Source organism: Etheostoma cragini, chromosome 11 (genome assembly GCF_013103735.1).
Source record: "Etheostoma cragini isolate CJK2018 chromosome 11, CSU_Ecrag_1.0, whole genome shotgun sequence".
In the NCBI taxonomy this organism is placed as follows: Eukaryota; Metazoa; Chordata; class Actinopteri; order Perciformes; family Percidae; genus Etheostoma; species Etheostoma cragini.
The window spans coordinates 12156561-12171765 of NC_048417.1; the positions used below are offsets into that span (position 1 = coordinate 12156561).

Genomic DNA, 15205 nt, shown 5'->3' on the forward strand with positions numbered 1-15205 from the left:
TGTCTGAAACACTTGGGACAAGATCTGAGCTCAATGTTTTCACAGTTAATCTCTCATTTCATTGAGTAAAATGAACAATACATGTTTTCAATCTGTGTGCAGGGTTCTGCAGGCATCCCTGGGTTGATTGGAGCCCCTGGTGCTGTCGGTGAGCCAGGGGACATTCTCGCAGGTACTGGTCTGAAGGGGGAAAAAGGTCTGGCTGGTGTTCCTGGTTCCCCAGGGCCATCAGGGAGAGATGGACAGCCAGGGAGAGATGGACAGCCAGGTATACCTGGCTTCAAAGGAGAACCGGTAAGTGTTTGTGTTTGTGTGTGTGTGTGTGTGTGTGTGGCAGTGTTGTAGTCGAGACCATTTAAACCAAAACCAAGTTAACACCAAGACCAGGGTGTATCGGGACCGAGACAAGACTAAGACTTTGAGGATTTGAGACCAAGTCAGCCAGAGCCTTATTTGTTTTCCTGGGAGATTGTGTAAAGGGGGCTGGGAGAGGGTGGTTTACGGTAACACATTTCAAATTAGATATGATTTAATGCTACATTGTGCATTGTGTAGTATTCCTATTAGCTTGAAATTTTACATTTGCACTTGCATTAACTGCTGCAGTTTTTTTTTCTCTCTCCCCTTTCTGTTGAGTGGCGGACATACCCGCTCTTGGTGTGAAGTGTGCGTCCGCGCCACTTTTCTACATGCACTCCAACCACCACGGCTTATAGACTGCCTTTTGTACAATTTCGCTTTTTGAAGCGTGACGGCTATCGTAGCTGCAATACTGTAAAACTGTGTGGGAGTTGGTTGCAACATATGACCTCAACACTAGATATTACTAGAAATTCTTACACAATGTAGCTTTAAGTTATAGGTTGCATATGCAAGTTTTAACACATAGGCAAAAAACAGACAACGCACAGGCAATTTAGGGAAATTGAGATCCCACCCTCTCAATCCCTGCAGTTGTGGTCTTGACCGGTCTTAAAATAAAATCCAGTGTCCTGTTCATCCGAGACCGAGACAAGATTGAGTAAAAATGTGGATGATTTGGAGACAAGATTTTAAAAGATTGGTCTTGTACCCATCTTGAGTAGTACAACACTAGTCTGTGGTTTGTTATGTATATCAGGACAATTTCACAAGATAAGACAAGCTTCTTTTTGTCTCCTATCAGAGAAATTTGTTTTGGGTAGTTAAGAGAAACAAATGGCAACAAATTGCGCATACACACACACACACACAATAAGCCTACAGTTAACGTACACAGAAAATAATCATACATTATCTCATCCAATGCTTCAATGAACATCTAATAACCACACACAATATCCACACACAATTAACTAGTTTCTAGTTTAAGAATGTATTTTCAATCTTAAGTCAAAGGAGACTGGGCATCGCCTTCTCTGATTGCTTTCAGGCCAAAGAGGGCATCAAGGGTGAGCGTGGACCAGATGGGGACCCTGGTATAATTGGGTCTCCAGGAGAAAGGGGTCCACCGGGCCTGCCAGGCTACGGGCGACCAGGGGAGCCTGGAGAGAAGGGCAGCCAGGGAAGACCAGGCATTCCTGGCCATCCTGGACCATCTGGTAGACACACACACACACACACACACACACACACACACACACACACACACACACACACACTTGTACATTAAGTCATTGATAACGTGTATACCTTGTGACCCCTAGGTGCAAAAGGTGAGCCAGGTAAAAGTGTAAGCACTCCTGGACCTCAGGGAGTACCTGGACCACGTGGAGTAAACGGCGAACCTGGAGCTCAAGGTGAGCAGCACCAAAGTTAGCTTGTTTTCATATATACTCTGCAAAAAAATTGATTTGAAATTATTGTCTTGAGTATTAATCAGTGAATTAAATCTTGATCAGTGAAACAACATTAAAATTGGGGACAATAATACAGAGTACAATTATATATAAATATAATTATATAAGATTCACACATATGTGAAGATTGTTTGTGATCCTGTTGACCATGCAACGTGTTGTTGATTGCAGGCAACAGAGGCCTGCAGGGAGACCCAGGGTTGCCGGGTTTCCCTGGACCAAAGGGTGATCAAGGACCCTCTGGAATTGGATTTCCAGGCCCAACTGGTCCGAAAGGTAAGTTCCTCCATGTTGACCTTCTTCCTCCTCTCCTTGAATGCATCACAGAAATTAAATGCATACTTACAAATCCCTCAAGATAAATGTAAAGCAACTAACACAGGATATGTACATAAACTAGAGGTGCTTTTGCTCCCCAAAACCGATTCCGATACCTGAACATACACATCAGCCGATACGAGTACTGATCTGATTCCAGTTTGTCAAATGTTTTATCATGTTTATCAACAGCTGAACATAATCATCCCTATATGTGATATGATGTCTATCTTTATTGTCAGCCTGGCTCAAGTTAAACCTTTTATGAAAAATGAACAACCTCAAACAATGAATGCCACAGAACTTCCTTTTATTGTCCAGTTTGACAGTGAGTCGTAAGGACATGACTAAACTACTTTTAAAGTAGATTTTCTTCGGGGCTAAAGTATCTGATACGGTAAACCCCAGCAAACTCCAGTACTTGCAAATACCAATACCAGCATCTTTTATTTTTGTTATTTTTTAAAGATGAATTTTTGGGCAATTTTAGGCCCTTTATTTCTATAGGATAGCTTAGATTGGAAAAGGGAGAGAGAGGGGGAATGACATGCAGCAAAGGGCCGCAGGTCAGAGTCAAACCCACGCCCGCTGCGTTGAGGCGTAAACCTCTATATATGGGCGCCCGCTCTACCAGGTGAGCTGCCCAGGCAACCACCAATACCAGCCTTTTTGGGCAGTATCGAAAGCTTTTCCAGTTACGTTATCGGAACATCAACAACACGAACAGAACCAAACTTAGAGGAACTGTTTTGTCCATCTTTTTAGGAATCAGTGGAATTCCTGGAGCTCCAGGAGTACCAGGAGAGCCAGGAAGACCAGGACAGGATGGCTTGACTGGAAAATCTGGTACACCTGGACAAAAAGTGTGTATTTTTCTGCTTATGTATTTTGAGTAATACACCGAAAAATTACAGAAATACTAACAATGTAAATGTCAGACTTGTTCCGTCTGTATTGTAATCTTCCAACTAACAGAAATTCAGAAAAATACAAATAGGTAATTACTGGAAACATTAGAAACACTACAACACCCTGAACAATACTATCAGTAATTTTTTAATTCAAATGTCTAAATATAAAGAATAATATGAATTACAAAACATCAGCTAGTTAAAATGGTCTATTTGTGAAAAAATTACGTTTAATATCTATAATTCAATGTTAGCACACAAATGTTGAAATGACATAAAATGCCCATTCCCTTGTAGCCGTGTAGGTAATGCTTACCGGTTCAAGAGGAAATTAGCTAACTTGGCATTGTTATGGGCTCTAAGCTGTGTCCGTCTTTCAAATACATTTCTAATATCTACCCAGGGTTTTTATGTCTCTGGTGACGCAACTGTTAGAAACATGCCGCTTTTTTTTATAGGTCGGGTAGAATCTATCTCCGCTGATCCTGTTCTTTTGTCTGCTGCTTTCATGGGTGTACTAACGTCACAACTGTAGCACGTTTTTACATATATAACTGATGCATTGGGGGCATTTTTGGATTTTTTCAATATATTGCATATTGGACCTTTAAAATATGATTTAAATTGTATAATACATCTATTCACTTTTCTCCATATGGCCAAGTTTAATATGCAACTCAATTGTATGCTATATATGCAGTACGGGGGTCTCTACGCTGTCTCTCTTTCAGCTTAGTGGTCCTTAGCCTTAAAATGTTGAAGACCCCTGATTTGATGGGCATGACCTACTTGTTTAAAAAAATGTGAGTAAAATCACTATTGCCTGAGTTGAGATGCATAAGTCCCAATTTATATTCTCTTCTGCAGGGTGAACCAGGGCGGGGTCTTCCAGGCCCAAAAGGTTCGCAGGGCCTCCCAGGAATTACTGGTTTCCAGGGTGAAAAGGGTGGCGTTGGACTACCTGGTATTCCTGGACAAGAAGGCCAGACAGGACCCCCAGGACCTCAGGGAGTCAAAGGTACCACAAGACACTTTCAACTACTCTGGTGTGAAGCATTGCTGGATTTAGTTACCCATTGTCTTAGTCCAAGTACAACATTGTTTTTCGTTGGCCTTCAAAATTAGGTGACTTAGGACCGCCAGGACCTCCGGGACTGGTTGGCTTACCAGGTGCTCCAGGAAAAGGTTCCCCCGGAGCCCCTGGACCACAAGGACAAGCTGGAGAGCCTGGACCATACGGTGAGCACAAACTCATCATTCAAACATATGAAATTTTCAACAGAAGACATTTTTATATGTCACTAAAGGTAAAGCACAGGTATAAATCAGACTAATGATGTCTTAGTTCCATTCAGTTGCTTCAGTTTCAAGGTATTGTGCATATGTAGACATTTGGATAGATACGTGAATGGATCACAACCATCGTAATCTAATCAGTAACACCAGTAACATTCCATACATCTGTGATCTTTGTTAAGTCAAAATGTCTGCTGTCATTGTGAAGCATACTCTTGATTTACCTCACCTGACAACTGTCAAACTGGCAATTGGGGTTGTGGAACTCACTACAAATATATGTGTATGTGTGCATGTTTAACAGGTAGGGAAGGTGTAAAAGGAGAAAAGGGCTACCCAGGTCCTCCTGGTCTGGACATGCCGGGGCCTCAGGGAGAGAAGGGAACCCCCGGGTTCCCAGGAAGCCCAGGTCCCAAAGGACTGCCAGGGCCGCACGGCCTACCAGGCCGGGACGGACCAATTGGAAACCAAGGTGAGACTGACCGATGTGTAGGTGTATTTTGTATTTTTCTTGTTGCACTTGCACAAATAGATAAAGGCCAGTCCCCAATACAATGAATGTAATGTACATTTTTTACAGCATTAATTAATTAAAGCTTTGGTGCAGAACTTTTTTTCTTTTATCAATTACAAAATATGTTTCATTCAAGTCATTGCCATATAAGTTGATACAAGTTAATTAACACTATAAAAACTCTCTGTATTTCTCAGTATGGCTATGTTTAGAAACTGGTGTTGTCCAGCAACTTTCACACGCAGAAACTGAGTGATGATAATGACCTCTTCTGAAGAGTCCATCATGTTTTTTGAACTGCATGGAGGAGGGGTTGGTGGGGGTAGAGGGGGGGGGTTGTGCAATCACGGAAGGCTTGTGTCATGTGGATGCAACAGCAGTCATTACTTAGAATTCCTCATGGGGGTGAAAGAAACTACGCACTACAGCTTTAAGTATGACTGTGTAGTCAACTTCACCAATTTGCTGCTCTGTGTTTCTATTTCTTATCAGAAATACCTTTGCCATCAGAAGTCATTTCAATGCATCTGCTTTGCCATCATTTTGTTCAGTGTTAATAATAGTGGAAGGCTTTAAACCTGAGCCATCTGTGCAGTAAGGGGTCAGGAGTAGTCCTGCACTGTTCGTGGAAAAATATGAATCGCGATTTTTTAGCTTAGAATTGATATCACGATTCACTGCCACGATTGTTTTTTTCACAAAGTATAATGTTTTTTGCACACATGAACCATGATAAAACAAACAAATTGACAGTACCAAACCAAACTGATTGTTTTTGGCACCTATAGCATTACCACAAGCCTGTAAACATAGAAGCTTCAAAGGAAGAGCATTGCAGCACTTGGGACTGCTTTAAAACCTATTTTATACCGTCTGTTTAAAACTCACAGAAGAAAGTAGTAGCGTTTGTGATGCAGTTGGCTCGTAAAAATAAATGAGAATTCTATGAATTCTATTCATTGGCAATAGCTTATTGCCAAACGAAAGAACAGCAAAGTAAAAGTATTTCTGTTTAAAAGAGAAACTCACAGCAGCAGAGTAGTGAGTATAATAATAATAATAATAATAATAATAAAACGTATACTTTTATAATCCCACAAGGGGAAATTACAATTTACACTCTGTTGTTATTACACACATTGCAGACAGGCCTGAATTAAACACGCATGCTCAGTACCTATACCTGCACTAATGGAGAGATGTCAGTGTGAGGGGGCTGCCCATGGAAAGGCGGCCCGAGCATTTGGGGGTTCGGTTCCTTGCTCAAGGACAGCTTGGCAGTGCCCAGGAGATGAACTGGCACCTCTGCTGCTACCAGTCCACCACCATACTTTGGTTTATAAGGGGACTTTAAACAGCCAATTTCCGGTTCCCAACCCAACTCCCTACGGAGTTTTCATTGCTGTTTAACAATGTGATAGAAATGCACATTATCCTGATTTAATCATATAATGTAAGCCTGTTTTAAAACATCTTCATCCTTTTTGCAGTGGAGGTAAGGTTTGAGAATTTACTGTGGCAGAAATGTATAAGGTTATAGTATTTAACCTACCTTTTCTTCTGAAATGAGGAAGGAGAAAGGTTGACTTTTAGTGTATTTTCAGAATCTCCTGCCAATGGGTGTGTGTGTGCTCGTGCGTTCATGCGTGCGTATGTGTTTGTTTACCAGGTTCTAAAGGTGAAATGGGGGTCATGGGGACACCAGGAGTACCAGGATTCCCTGGACCACCTGGGACACCTGGATCTCCTGGACTAAGAGGTACGGAAACCCACATTGTGAAAACTATTATGGTTCTTTTCTTTGCCTCTCTCATACTGGTCATAAAGTATAAACCTTTCAGTTTTAGCAGCAATAATAATTTCTATCCGTCTCTCTCAGGTGATCCCGGCATTACTGGACCAAGAGGCAATGATGGAGAGACTGGAGCTAAAGGAGAAAGGGGAGATCGAGGTCTTCAGGGACCTCCTGGGAACATGAGCGAAGTTGACATGGAGCACATGAAGGGGGAGAAGGGAGATATTGGAAAACCAGGTATAAAACAACATACAACATTACATACAGTATATGGGCTGATTTGTTATGGACAGGTCCATTGGTGCTTGTGCCTATTGAGCCATAGTTTAAAAATAGTTTGTTTTTAAATTCTATCTTCCAATCAGGTGAACCTGGGTTTGCTGGAGAGAAGGGCCACCGTGGACTTCCTGGTAACCCTGGATTGTCAGGCAAAGATGGAGAGCCCGGATTACCTGGACAACCAGGTGAGCACATGCCCACCTTAACAACAACAAGTTAAAATGTGTTAATGTCTTTATGGGATATTTAAACCATGTAGACAACATTTGGTCATCATCTTTCTTTGTCATATTTATTTCATTTAACTCTTATTTTGGTCAATTCTCATTCACCTGATGAAAATGGAGGGAAATAAAATCGATTTTAATTTTTCAATCTCACTGATGTGTCTCAGGTGAGAAAGGAGACCCTGGGTTCCCTGGAGAGCCTGGTGGTATAGGACAACCTGGACAGAAGGGCGCTGTAGGAGAGATGGGAATACCAGGTAAGATGGAAATGCTAGCCAGTGTGTGTGGGTGTGTGTGTATTTATGTTACAAACATGACATTTTTCCTTCAAAGACAGATTTATTAACAGCTGTATTGAGAATGTTTCAAGCAAAGGAAAAAACCTACATTTTACATACTTTCAATATAATTGTGAGAAACTGTTTAAACTGTGTTAAACTCAGTTTAATGCAAGTTAAATGCAACTCTTAAGTAAATATCTGCCTTTTGTCTGTTTGTGTGTGTGTGTGTGTGTGTGTGTGTGTGTGTGTGTGTGTGTGTGTGTGTCTGTGTGTGTCTGTGTGTGTGTGTTTGTGCAGGTCCGTCTGGTCCAAAGGGTTCTAAAGGAGATATTGGTACACCAGGACATCATGGATTCAGAGGCACAGATGGACAGAAAGGAGACAAGGGAACAGCCGGAGTCCCAGGTATTGGGCTCCCAGGAACTCCAGGAGAAAAGGTAAATCCGCTGGCTATTACAATAATGTTTTACAACAGTAGTTGCATGAAAATAGGCGGAGACTTCTACTGTGGCTCTATAAGCTTGACTGCTCATCTTGTGTGACATTGGACATTGGTAGTGGAGCACTTGCTTGGGTGGTCAATAAAGCCCCAGTTAAATAATCAGTACAAAAGATAAGACACTATCTTGCAAAAGCCAAAGAGCCCAAAAAGGATTCCAATATAACAAAACCCATGGATAGACTTCAAATTTGGAGCAAAATAAGGTTATCTGGCCACCAACAGAGATGGAAATGCAAAGGCTTCTGTCAGTTTAAATGTCATATGTACTGTCTTATTCAACTTGTTCCTCTCAACAATCATCAGTACCTACGTGTCTTCATTTAGTTGCCCTCTCCACTCCTCTACTTTGCCAGGGTCAGACAGGCCAGCCAGGATTCCCAGGACCACCAGGAGAGAGGGGTCTGAAGGGTCTTGAGGGTATGCCTGGCCAGCCAGGACTCCAAGGAATCAAGGGAGACAAAGGAACCATTGGGTATTCAGGTCAGATTTGTATGCTATTTGTCTACAATGCTAGATATACATTCATATAACAATCAAATGTTGTTATTCCATGTGGGTTCTGATTGTGGGTGGTATGTGTGTGTGTGTGTGTGTGTTGTACAGGTCAGCCAGGTAGACCAGGCGAGAAGGGTGTGCCTGGGCTGCAGGGGTCTGAAGGAGAAAAAGGTCGAGACGGTCGGCCTGGTATGTAACTTGTCTATTTTGTGAGATCAGTTTATGTTAAAAGGGTTTTGTCTGTAAAAAAAATCCACTGAGAATTGAATGTGTCTCTGCCATCCTAGGAAACAGCAACAAATAGTCTGTAAACCTGTTCTCTTCCAGGTGAAGGGGGCTTGCAGGGACCTCCTGGTGTTCCAGGTGAAAAGGGAGAACCTGGAGTGGATGGCATCCCTGGATCCTCAGGGGAGAGAGGAGACACAGGTTAGTGTAATAAGAGTGAGGAGGAGAAAGAATCTACAAGTGTGTTAAATAGCTGTCCCAGCCCAATTATTCTATGTCCTCGACATTCCATTTTCGGCATTGCTCCGTTGCTCCGTTCTCCGGATTTTATACTTTTCAGCCGCATGTCCACTTCCTCCTTCTTTGTGTTGGCATTCTAAACTCCGGTGGATTTATGACGACTATGGACTGCTCCTCAGATCTCTGCAGGGTAAATCCAGACAGCTAGCTAGGCTGTCTGCCCAATCAGAGTTTTCTGTTGCACGACTAAAATAACCTTTGAATGCACAAGTTCCTTCCCAATGCTGTTTTGCATAGGCTTCATGGCTCCTTTTGTCGCTTAGCACCGCCCAAGAGGATTGCGATTTGTTTAAAGAAATGGCAATTAACCAGAGCACTTTTTCTCAAATCCCGGAGTGCTGTGTGGACTAGCGAGAGCCTCTTTTGCAGTGCTGTAGACGAAGGTCTGCAATACTACAGCACAACAAGCCTCTCAACCTTATATTTCCTACTCTGATTTGGGACCCTTGACCCAAACCTTCAATCACCGCAAGCACATTTTACTGGAAGAAATAAACTTTAAAGTAAAAACTGCCAATCCGGGGTTCAGGTAGCAGTTCCTTCTCTAAATATAGAGAGAAGTAATAACTGCAGACCCAGGGCAGGTTTAGGTCCATAAACCCTAACATCTGCAGACCCCTCACTACTGATCCAAACATTACGGACACTGGCTCTAATGGGTTTTCTTCATTCCTGCAGGTGCACCCGGCCGAGGTTTCCCCGGACCACCTGGAGTGCTTGGTGGCAAAGGTTAGAGCCCTTTCAACATTGGTTCATAGAATCCCTTCATCACTGGAGCCAAACAGAGTTTCATCATGTGACATATTTCCCTCTCCAGGTGACAAAGGTAGTCCTGGCTTCCCTGGCCCTCCTGGTCATCCAGGTGTTTCTGGTATCAAAGGCGACAAGGGACTTCCGGGCTCTCAGGGGGCCCAGGGGGAAACAGGAGAGAGGGGTCTCCCTGGTATCTCTCTGGAGGGCCCTAAGGGAGAGAGGGGAGAAACAGGACAACCAGGAGAAGCAGGTATGCCATATACATGACAGGCTAGCAGTTATTTATTACATGTATGAGGACCTTTCACCTAAATGTAGTACATTATAGAGCTGCAGTTACAAGTGAAAAGAGTTCAGAATTGAAAAACACATGTTATATTTTGTAAAATGGATCTCATAGTAATAATAATAATAATAATAATAATAATAAAAATAATAACATTAATAATTATTATTATATTATTACTACATAATAATGTAATGGATCTTTATCAAAAGGATCCTCAGGAGTACCAGGAACCTCTGGTGTGCCAGGCAGAAACGGACAAAAAGGAGACAAAGGAGACCAGGGTCTTCCTGGTTTCCAGGGAGAGTCGGGACACAAGGGTGACCCTGGAGTTACTGGACTTCCTGTACGTCACTACACTGTTTTTACATGTCATATGTTAGTTTATGTGCATGTTAGTGCTGCTTTAATATTATTTTGTGTGTATGTGTGTGCTTATTACAGGGACAATCTGGCCTTCCAGGTATTGATGGACAGAAAGGAGAGAGGGGATTGCAGGGTGTCCCTGGCTTCCCAGGTGAGGACAAACACGTGTAATAGTCTATGATTTTGTGTGTGTGTGTGTGTGTGTGTGTGTGTGTGTGTGTGTGTGTGTGTGTGTGTTTGTGCGCGCGTGTGTGTGTAGAAGCACATATAGTTTCAGAAATACGAGATTGACAATTAAAACACACCAATTTTTAATTCTAACTCTAGGTACAAGAGGTAATTTTGGGGACATTGGATTCAAAGGAGAAGTTGGAGACAGAGGATTCCCAGGAGAAAAGGGTAAAAAACACCCCTTAGTGTGTCAATATTCTAAACTACCTCTATCTCAATTACTAGAATAATTACATCATATCATTTAGTTTGTGCTTACTCATGTCTCTGGTAATCAAATTACTTGACCTCCATAAACTGCTAAAAATCAAAATGATCATCTGGAAAAAGTGTCTAAAGATACTGTGTATATCAGGCAATGTAGGTCCCCCTGGTCCCCCCGGCCCCAGCATCTTCGTCAAAGGAGACATCGGATTCCAAGGGCCTCAAGGCCTCCCGGGACCCCAGGGGCCATCTGGGCTCCCTGGACAGAAAGGACTGCAAGGTAACGTTTTGCTTAAAATTATGATCCAACAATGTTTCTCCTGATCACATGTCCTCTGTATCCATTTTCTTATTGTTTGGTCCTTTTTGTTATTTTCTCTCAGGTGTTACAGGTATTCCGGGACCAAAAGGCGAAGATGGCATTCCTGGATACCATGGTCAGCCTGGGTCCAAAGGAGATCCTGGCCTTCCGGGGCCACAGGGTGAGAGGCTCACAAGGATTAAAGGTGTGGGTAAAAACTGCTGTGTTGTTGACCTTACTCATTATTTACTCTATGTCTTTAGGACCTAGAGGACACCCTGGCCCCCCAGGACCTGACGGTGTTCCAGGTCAAGTGGGTCTCCCCGGCCCCTCCTCCATGGAACATGGGTTTCTGGTAACCCGTCATAGCCAAACGGTGGAGGTTCCACACTGCCCTGAGGGAACGTCGCTCATATATGATGGCTACTCCTTGCTCTACGTACAAGGCAACGAACGTTCCCATGGACAGGACTTAGGTGAGAAACACATCATGAAAGAAGAAAGAATAAAAGAAAGAACTTGGAATCAAGAAAGCACAAAGGGTTTATGGTATGAATAACATGTCTCCTTGCTCTTTGTTGTAGGTACGGCAGGCAGCTGTCTAAGAAAGTTCAGCCCCATGCCCTTCCTCTTCTGTAACATTAACAACGTGTGCAACTTTGCCTCCCGTAATGACTACTCCTACTGGCTCACCTCCCCTGAGCCCATGCCCATGAGCATGGCACCCATCACTGGTGAAGGCATCAAACCCTTTATCAGCAGGTATGGCAGTATTTCTATCCAAACTGGTGTGTTTTAGGTAAGTAAAATACTTATTTGACCTTCACATACTGTGCTCCTCTAACGTGTGTGTGTGTGGGTGTGTGTGTGCGCGCGCACGTGTGTGGACAGGTGTTCTGTGTGTGAAGCCCCAGCGATGGTGATAGCAATTCACAGTCAGACCATCATGATCCCCCCATGCCCTCACGGCTGGGACTCTCTGTGGATTGGCTACTCCTTTGTCATGGTAAGACAAACCGGATCAGATCTCACAGACACATTAATTTCCTCCTCACAGCCCCGATACGCCAACCAAGCCAAAGTTTTGATGATTCAGTAAAATCTGGGAAGCATTTTCCGGTGTGCAGACTTTGTTTTGTTGCATTTTTTCTTTAAAGCCTGTCAGCAGAAAAGAATTCATTTCTTTTAAGATCAGTGTTTGCTTGACTATATGAAGAGGAACATTTGTTGGACAATATAATGTAAATAGACTTAGTATCCCAAAACCATTCTACACCAAATCCGCCACATAACTAGATACAACAAACCGGTGATTTGATTTTGGCCTGCAGCTCGGTCTGGAAACCTGCACGTTTAATTCTTCTGCTTCAGTTTCTAATTTTGCGGGATCCAATCACAAACGGGCTTATCTGCCTGTCAAGTTATTGGTGGGTTTAACACAATGACGATAGAGAAGCGACCAAGCAGCTTCTTGTTTACATTAAACATAGTGGCCACCGAACGCCAAAAAAGTGCAGCAAACCCGTTGATGCCACTGTGGCTTCTCTGATCACCTGGATCATTGGACTTTCCAATTGCGTACAGAGTCATTTGAACTAAGTCCGTTGGTTCACACCTCTTGTACGGAGAAAATACAGAGCAGACTCCCCAGATCAATGCTCAGTCTCAAATCTATTGAGCTTGGCTTGGTGTGGTGATAGCCAGGCTACCACGTACCCAGCCCAATCTCCAAAACCCTCCCCCTTACACCATCCTCTATACCGATGACCATACACCCATAGTAATTAACACATGTACATGCATACATATACGTAGCCAAAGTAACCCTTTCAGAACTTTTAGTAATCAAGCAATAGCTCTCTTCAGATTGGCCTTCTTTTGGTGGTCAATGAGCTGTTTCCATTGTTTGTGTTTGTGTAGCACACCAGTGCTGGTGCTGAGGGATCAGGCCAGGCTCTGGCCTCTCCTGGTTCCTGCCTGGAGGAATTCCGCAGTGCTCCATTCATCGAGTGTCATGGTCGTGGAACCTGCAACTACTACGCCAACTCCTACAGCTTTTGGCTCGCCACCATTGAAGACAATGAGATGTTTACGTAAGACAGAAACACACAGACAATGTTTTTCTTGATTCCCCCCATTTCACATCAAAGAGTGAACTATCACTTCTAGAAAACCTTACTTTTGATGACCTTCAGTGGTTTAACTTTTCACCTTGCTGCAGTGATGCACAGGTGTACTCCAGGACACCATGACACTACTGGTTGGGTGTGGTTACAGGTCTAACAGAGCACATTTTGACTACACCCAACCAGAGCTGAAAAAGGCTTGAAACTTTCAAGCAAAAGCGACAGTGAAACACTGACTTTTTAGCCTGGTGTAATGTTACTTTTAATTGTTTTGCCATTATCAAATTTCCTCTACATTTACATTATGTGTTTTTGTCTCTCTACCTCTTTCCAGGAAACCTGTCCCCACAACGCTAAAAGCAGGCAGTCTCCGAACACACATAAGCCGCTGTCAGGTGTGCATGAAGAGGACATAAACCCTAACACCAGAGTCCTACTTCCCAACCTGCTAGCAAAACCACGTGCCTTGACGTCCTTGACTTGGCTTAACGTACTGTTTTCACGATGGTGCTATTTCCCTGCATGTGTGAGGGGACAGGGACAGAGATGTGGTTTGCAAAACAGCCGGAGATGGAACCTTACAAACCAGAACACAGAGACCAAGCAGCCTTTGCTCCATGCAGTACACAACATGATCAAAACATGTCTCTAAAGAATTGCACCCAGTTTACCGCTGCACTGATTATATGCCCCCTAAACTGGTAAACTGGTGTTAATTTTGTGTGAGTCAGGTGCTATTCAATTTTACTTATCTGCCTTATTCCATTTTGTTTTTTTCCTTCTCCCTACCATTGCCACAGCATTCAAAGATTATAGCCACATATTATTATACATTATAACTTGTTTAACATACTAACGTAAAGGATTGGACTTACCACTGGTTACAGACACTTGCCATTTGCTAAATCACTGTAATGTTGCCAACACAGATATATAACTGTCACTCTGTTGTAAATATAATGCATTCCTCTCTAGCATACTTCAACATACTATCCTCAGGTTATTATTGAAATACTTTTTGTGTTATTAAGTCCATTTTTATTTATAAGAGTTATGAGAATATGTTGGACTTGAGTGTATTGGAGATTCCATTGATCTAAAAACAACATTTCAACATCTGACAATCAGCGTCTTATTAACACACAAAACAGCACTGAAAGAGCATTGGCGTGTGTGTGTATTTCTGTGAGTATACAAATCTGAATGGATTTGAGCTGCTTGTAAGTGTTGTGCTTTTTGTGATGTCTGCATATATGTTGTTGCACAACCCTGTCGTTGACATAATCTCAGACAGATGCACAAAGTGAAATAGACAAAAAAAACTTTTCTTTACTTTTACTTTGTCAGAACATTGTGTTTGGAAGCGTGTGTGTTAAAAGATTTACTCTTCTCACATTACATAAATCAAATGTTTCTGATCCCAAAGAAATGCACATGTATAGATACAGTACATACACATGACATGTACTTGCTATTTTGCTCATGTATTTGACTGTTCCCATTTGTGAATTGCTTTTGTTATACCTGTTGGTTTACCGCAAAACTAAGAGTGAAGGGTCATCACATCATTTTATGCATTAGAGTAAAACACGGACAGATGACGAGGACTGTATTTATAAGTGTGGCCTCTTGGACCCCAAACATAGTTTCTATGTCCCTTTTCAGAGCTTTATAGATTAGAGATTTAAAAATGCATGCAGCAGTTACTCTACACTGACTGTAACCAGTTTTTGTTAGTCTTGTGTGCTTGGTTGTGATGAAATGCTCCATGAAGTACAGTTTCAGTAGTATTCACTTGATTACAGTGGGGATAATCTTAAATAAATAAACAAACATTTGGTTTGCGTGTATCAAATGTAAAGATTTATTCTTCAGTTCTTTAACCTTCCTCTGGTGTTAGCTTTCTGCTGCCATCTCAAGTGTTAGCGGGTCATTATGGACCCGTGTATTAAATTAG

The 15205-nt window shown here is 42.5% G+C and overlaps 1 protein-coding gene across 3 annotated transcripts in view; it reads left to right on the forward strand.

The window, feature by feature from the left end:
* Positions 1 to 15083, forward strand: part of col4a1 (collagen, type IV, alpha 1) — a 42148-nt gene extending 27065 nt beyond the window's left edge. For 2 of the 3 annotated variants that reach the window (XM_034886251.1, XM_034886253.1), the window contains 28 exons: positions 103 to 294; positions 1412 to 1580; positions 1686 to 1778; positions 2010 to 2114; positions 2922 to 3019; positions 3935 to 4085; positions 4193 to 4306; positions 4668 to 4835; positions 6547 to 6636; positions 6757 to 6909; positions 7038 to 7136; positions 7346 to 7435; positions 7757 to 7896; positions 8315 to 8441; positions 8565 to 8645; positions 8784 to 8882; positions 9660 to 9710; positions 9799 to 9984; positions 10233 to 10366; positions 10465 to 10537; positions 10714 to 10785; positions 10973 to 11101; positions 11205 to 11303; positions 11386 to 11598; positions 11707 to 11884; positions 12014 to 12128; positions 13043 to 13215; positions 13583 to 15083. In XM_034886251.1, the coding sequence (XP_034742142.1) occupies positions 103 to 294; positions 1412 to 1580; positions 1686 to 1778; positions 2010 to 2114; positions 2922 to 3019; positions 3935 to 4085; positions 4193 to 4306; positions 4668 to 4835; positions 6547 to 6636; positions 6757 to 6909; positions 7038 to 7136; positions 7346 to 7435; positions 7757 to 7896; positions 8315 to 8441; positions 8565 to 8645; positions 8784 to 8882; positions 9660 to 9710; positions 9799 to 9984; positions 10233 to 10366; positions 10465 to 10537; positions 10714 to 10785; positions 10973 to 11101; positions 11205 to 11303; positions 11386 to 11598; positions 11707 to 11884; positions 12014 to 12128; positions 13043 to 13215; positions 13583 to 13664 (3474 nt within the window). In that variant the 3' untranslated portion in view covers positions 13665 to 15083. The remainder of the gene's footprint in view (positions 1 to 102; positions 295 to 1411; positions 1581 to 1685; positions 1779 to 2009; positions 2115 to 2921; positions 3020 to 3934; positions 4086 to 4192; positions 4307 to 4667; positions 4836 to 6546; positions 6637 to 6756; positions 6910 to 7037; positions 7137 to 7345; positions 7436 to 7756; positions 7897 to 8314; positions 8442 to 8564; positions 8646 to 8783; positions 8883 to 9659; positions 9711 to 9798; positions 9985 to 10232; positions 10367 to 10464; positions 10538 to 10713; positions 10786 to 10972; positions 11102 to 11204; positions 11304 to 11385; positions 11599 to 11706; positions 11885 to 12013; positions 12129 to 13042; positions 13216 to 13582) is intronic. The other variant, XM_034886252.1, reaches the window with a different exon arrangement.
* The last annotated feature ends 122 nt before the right edge of the window (positions 15084 to 15205 follow it).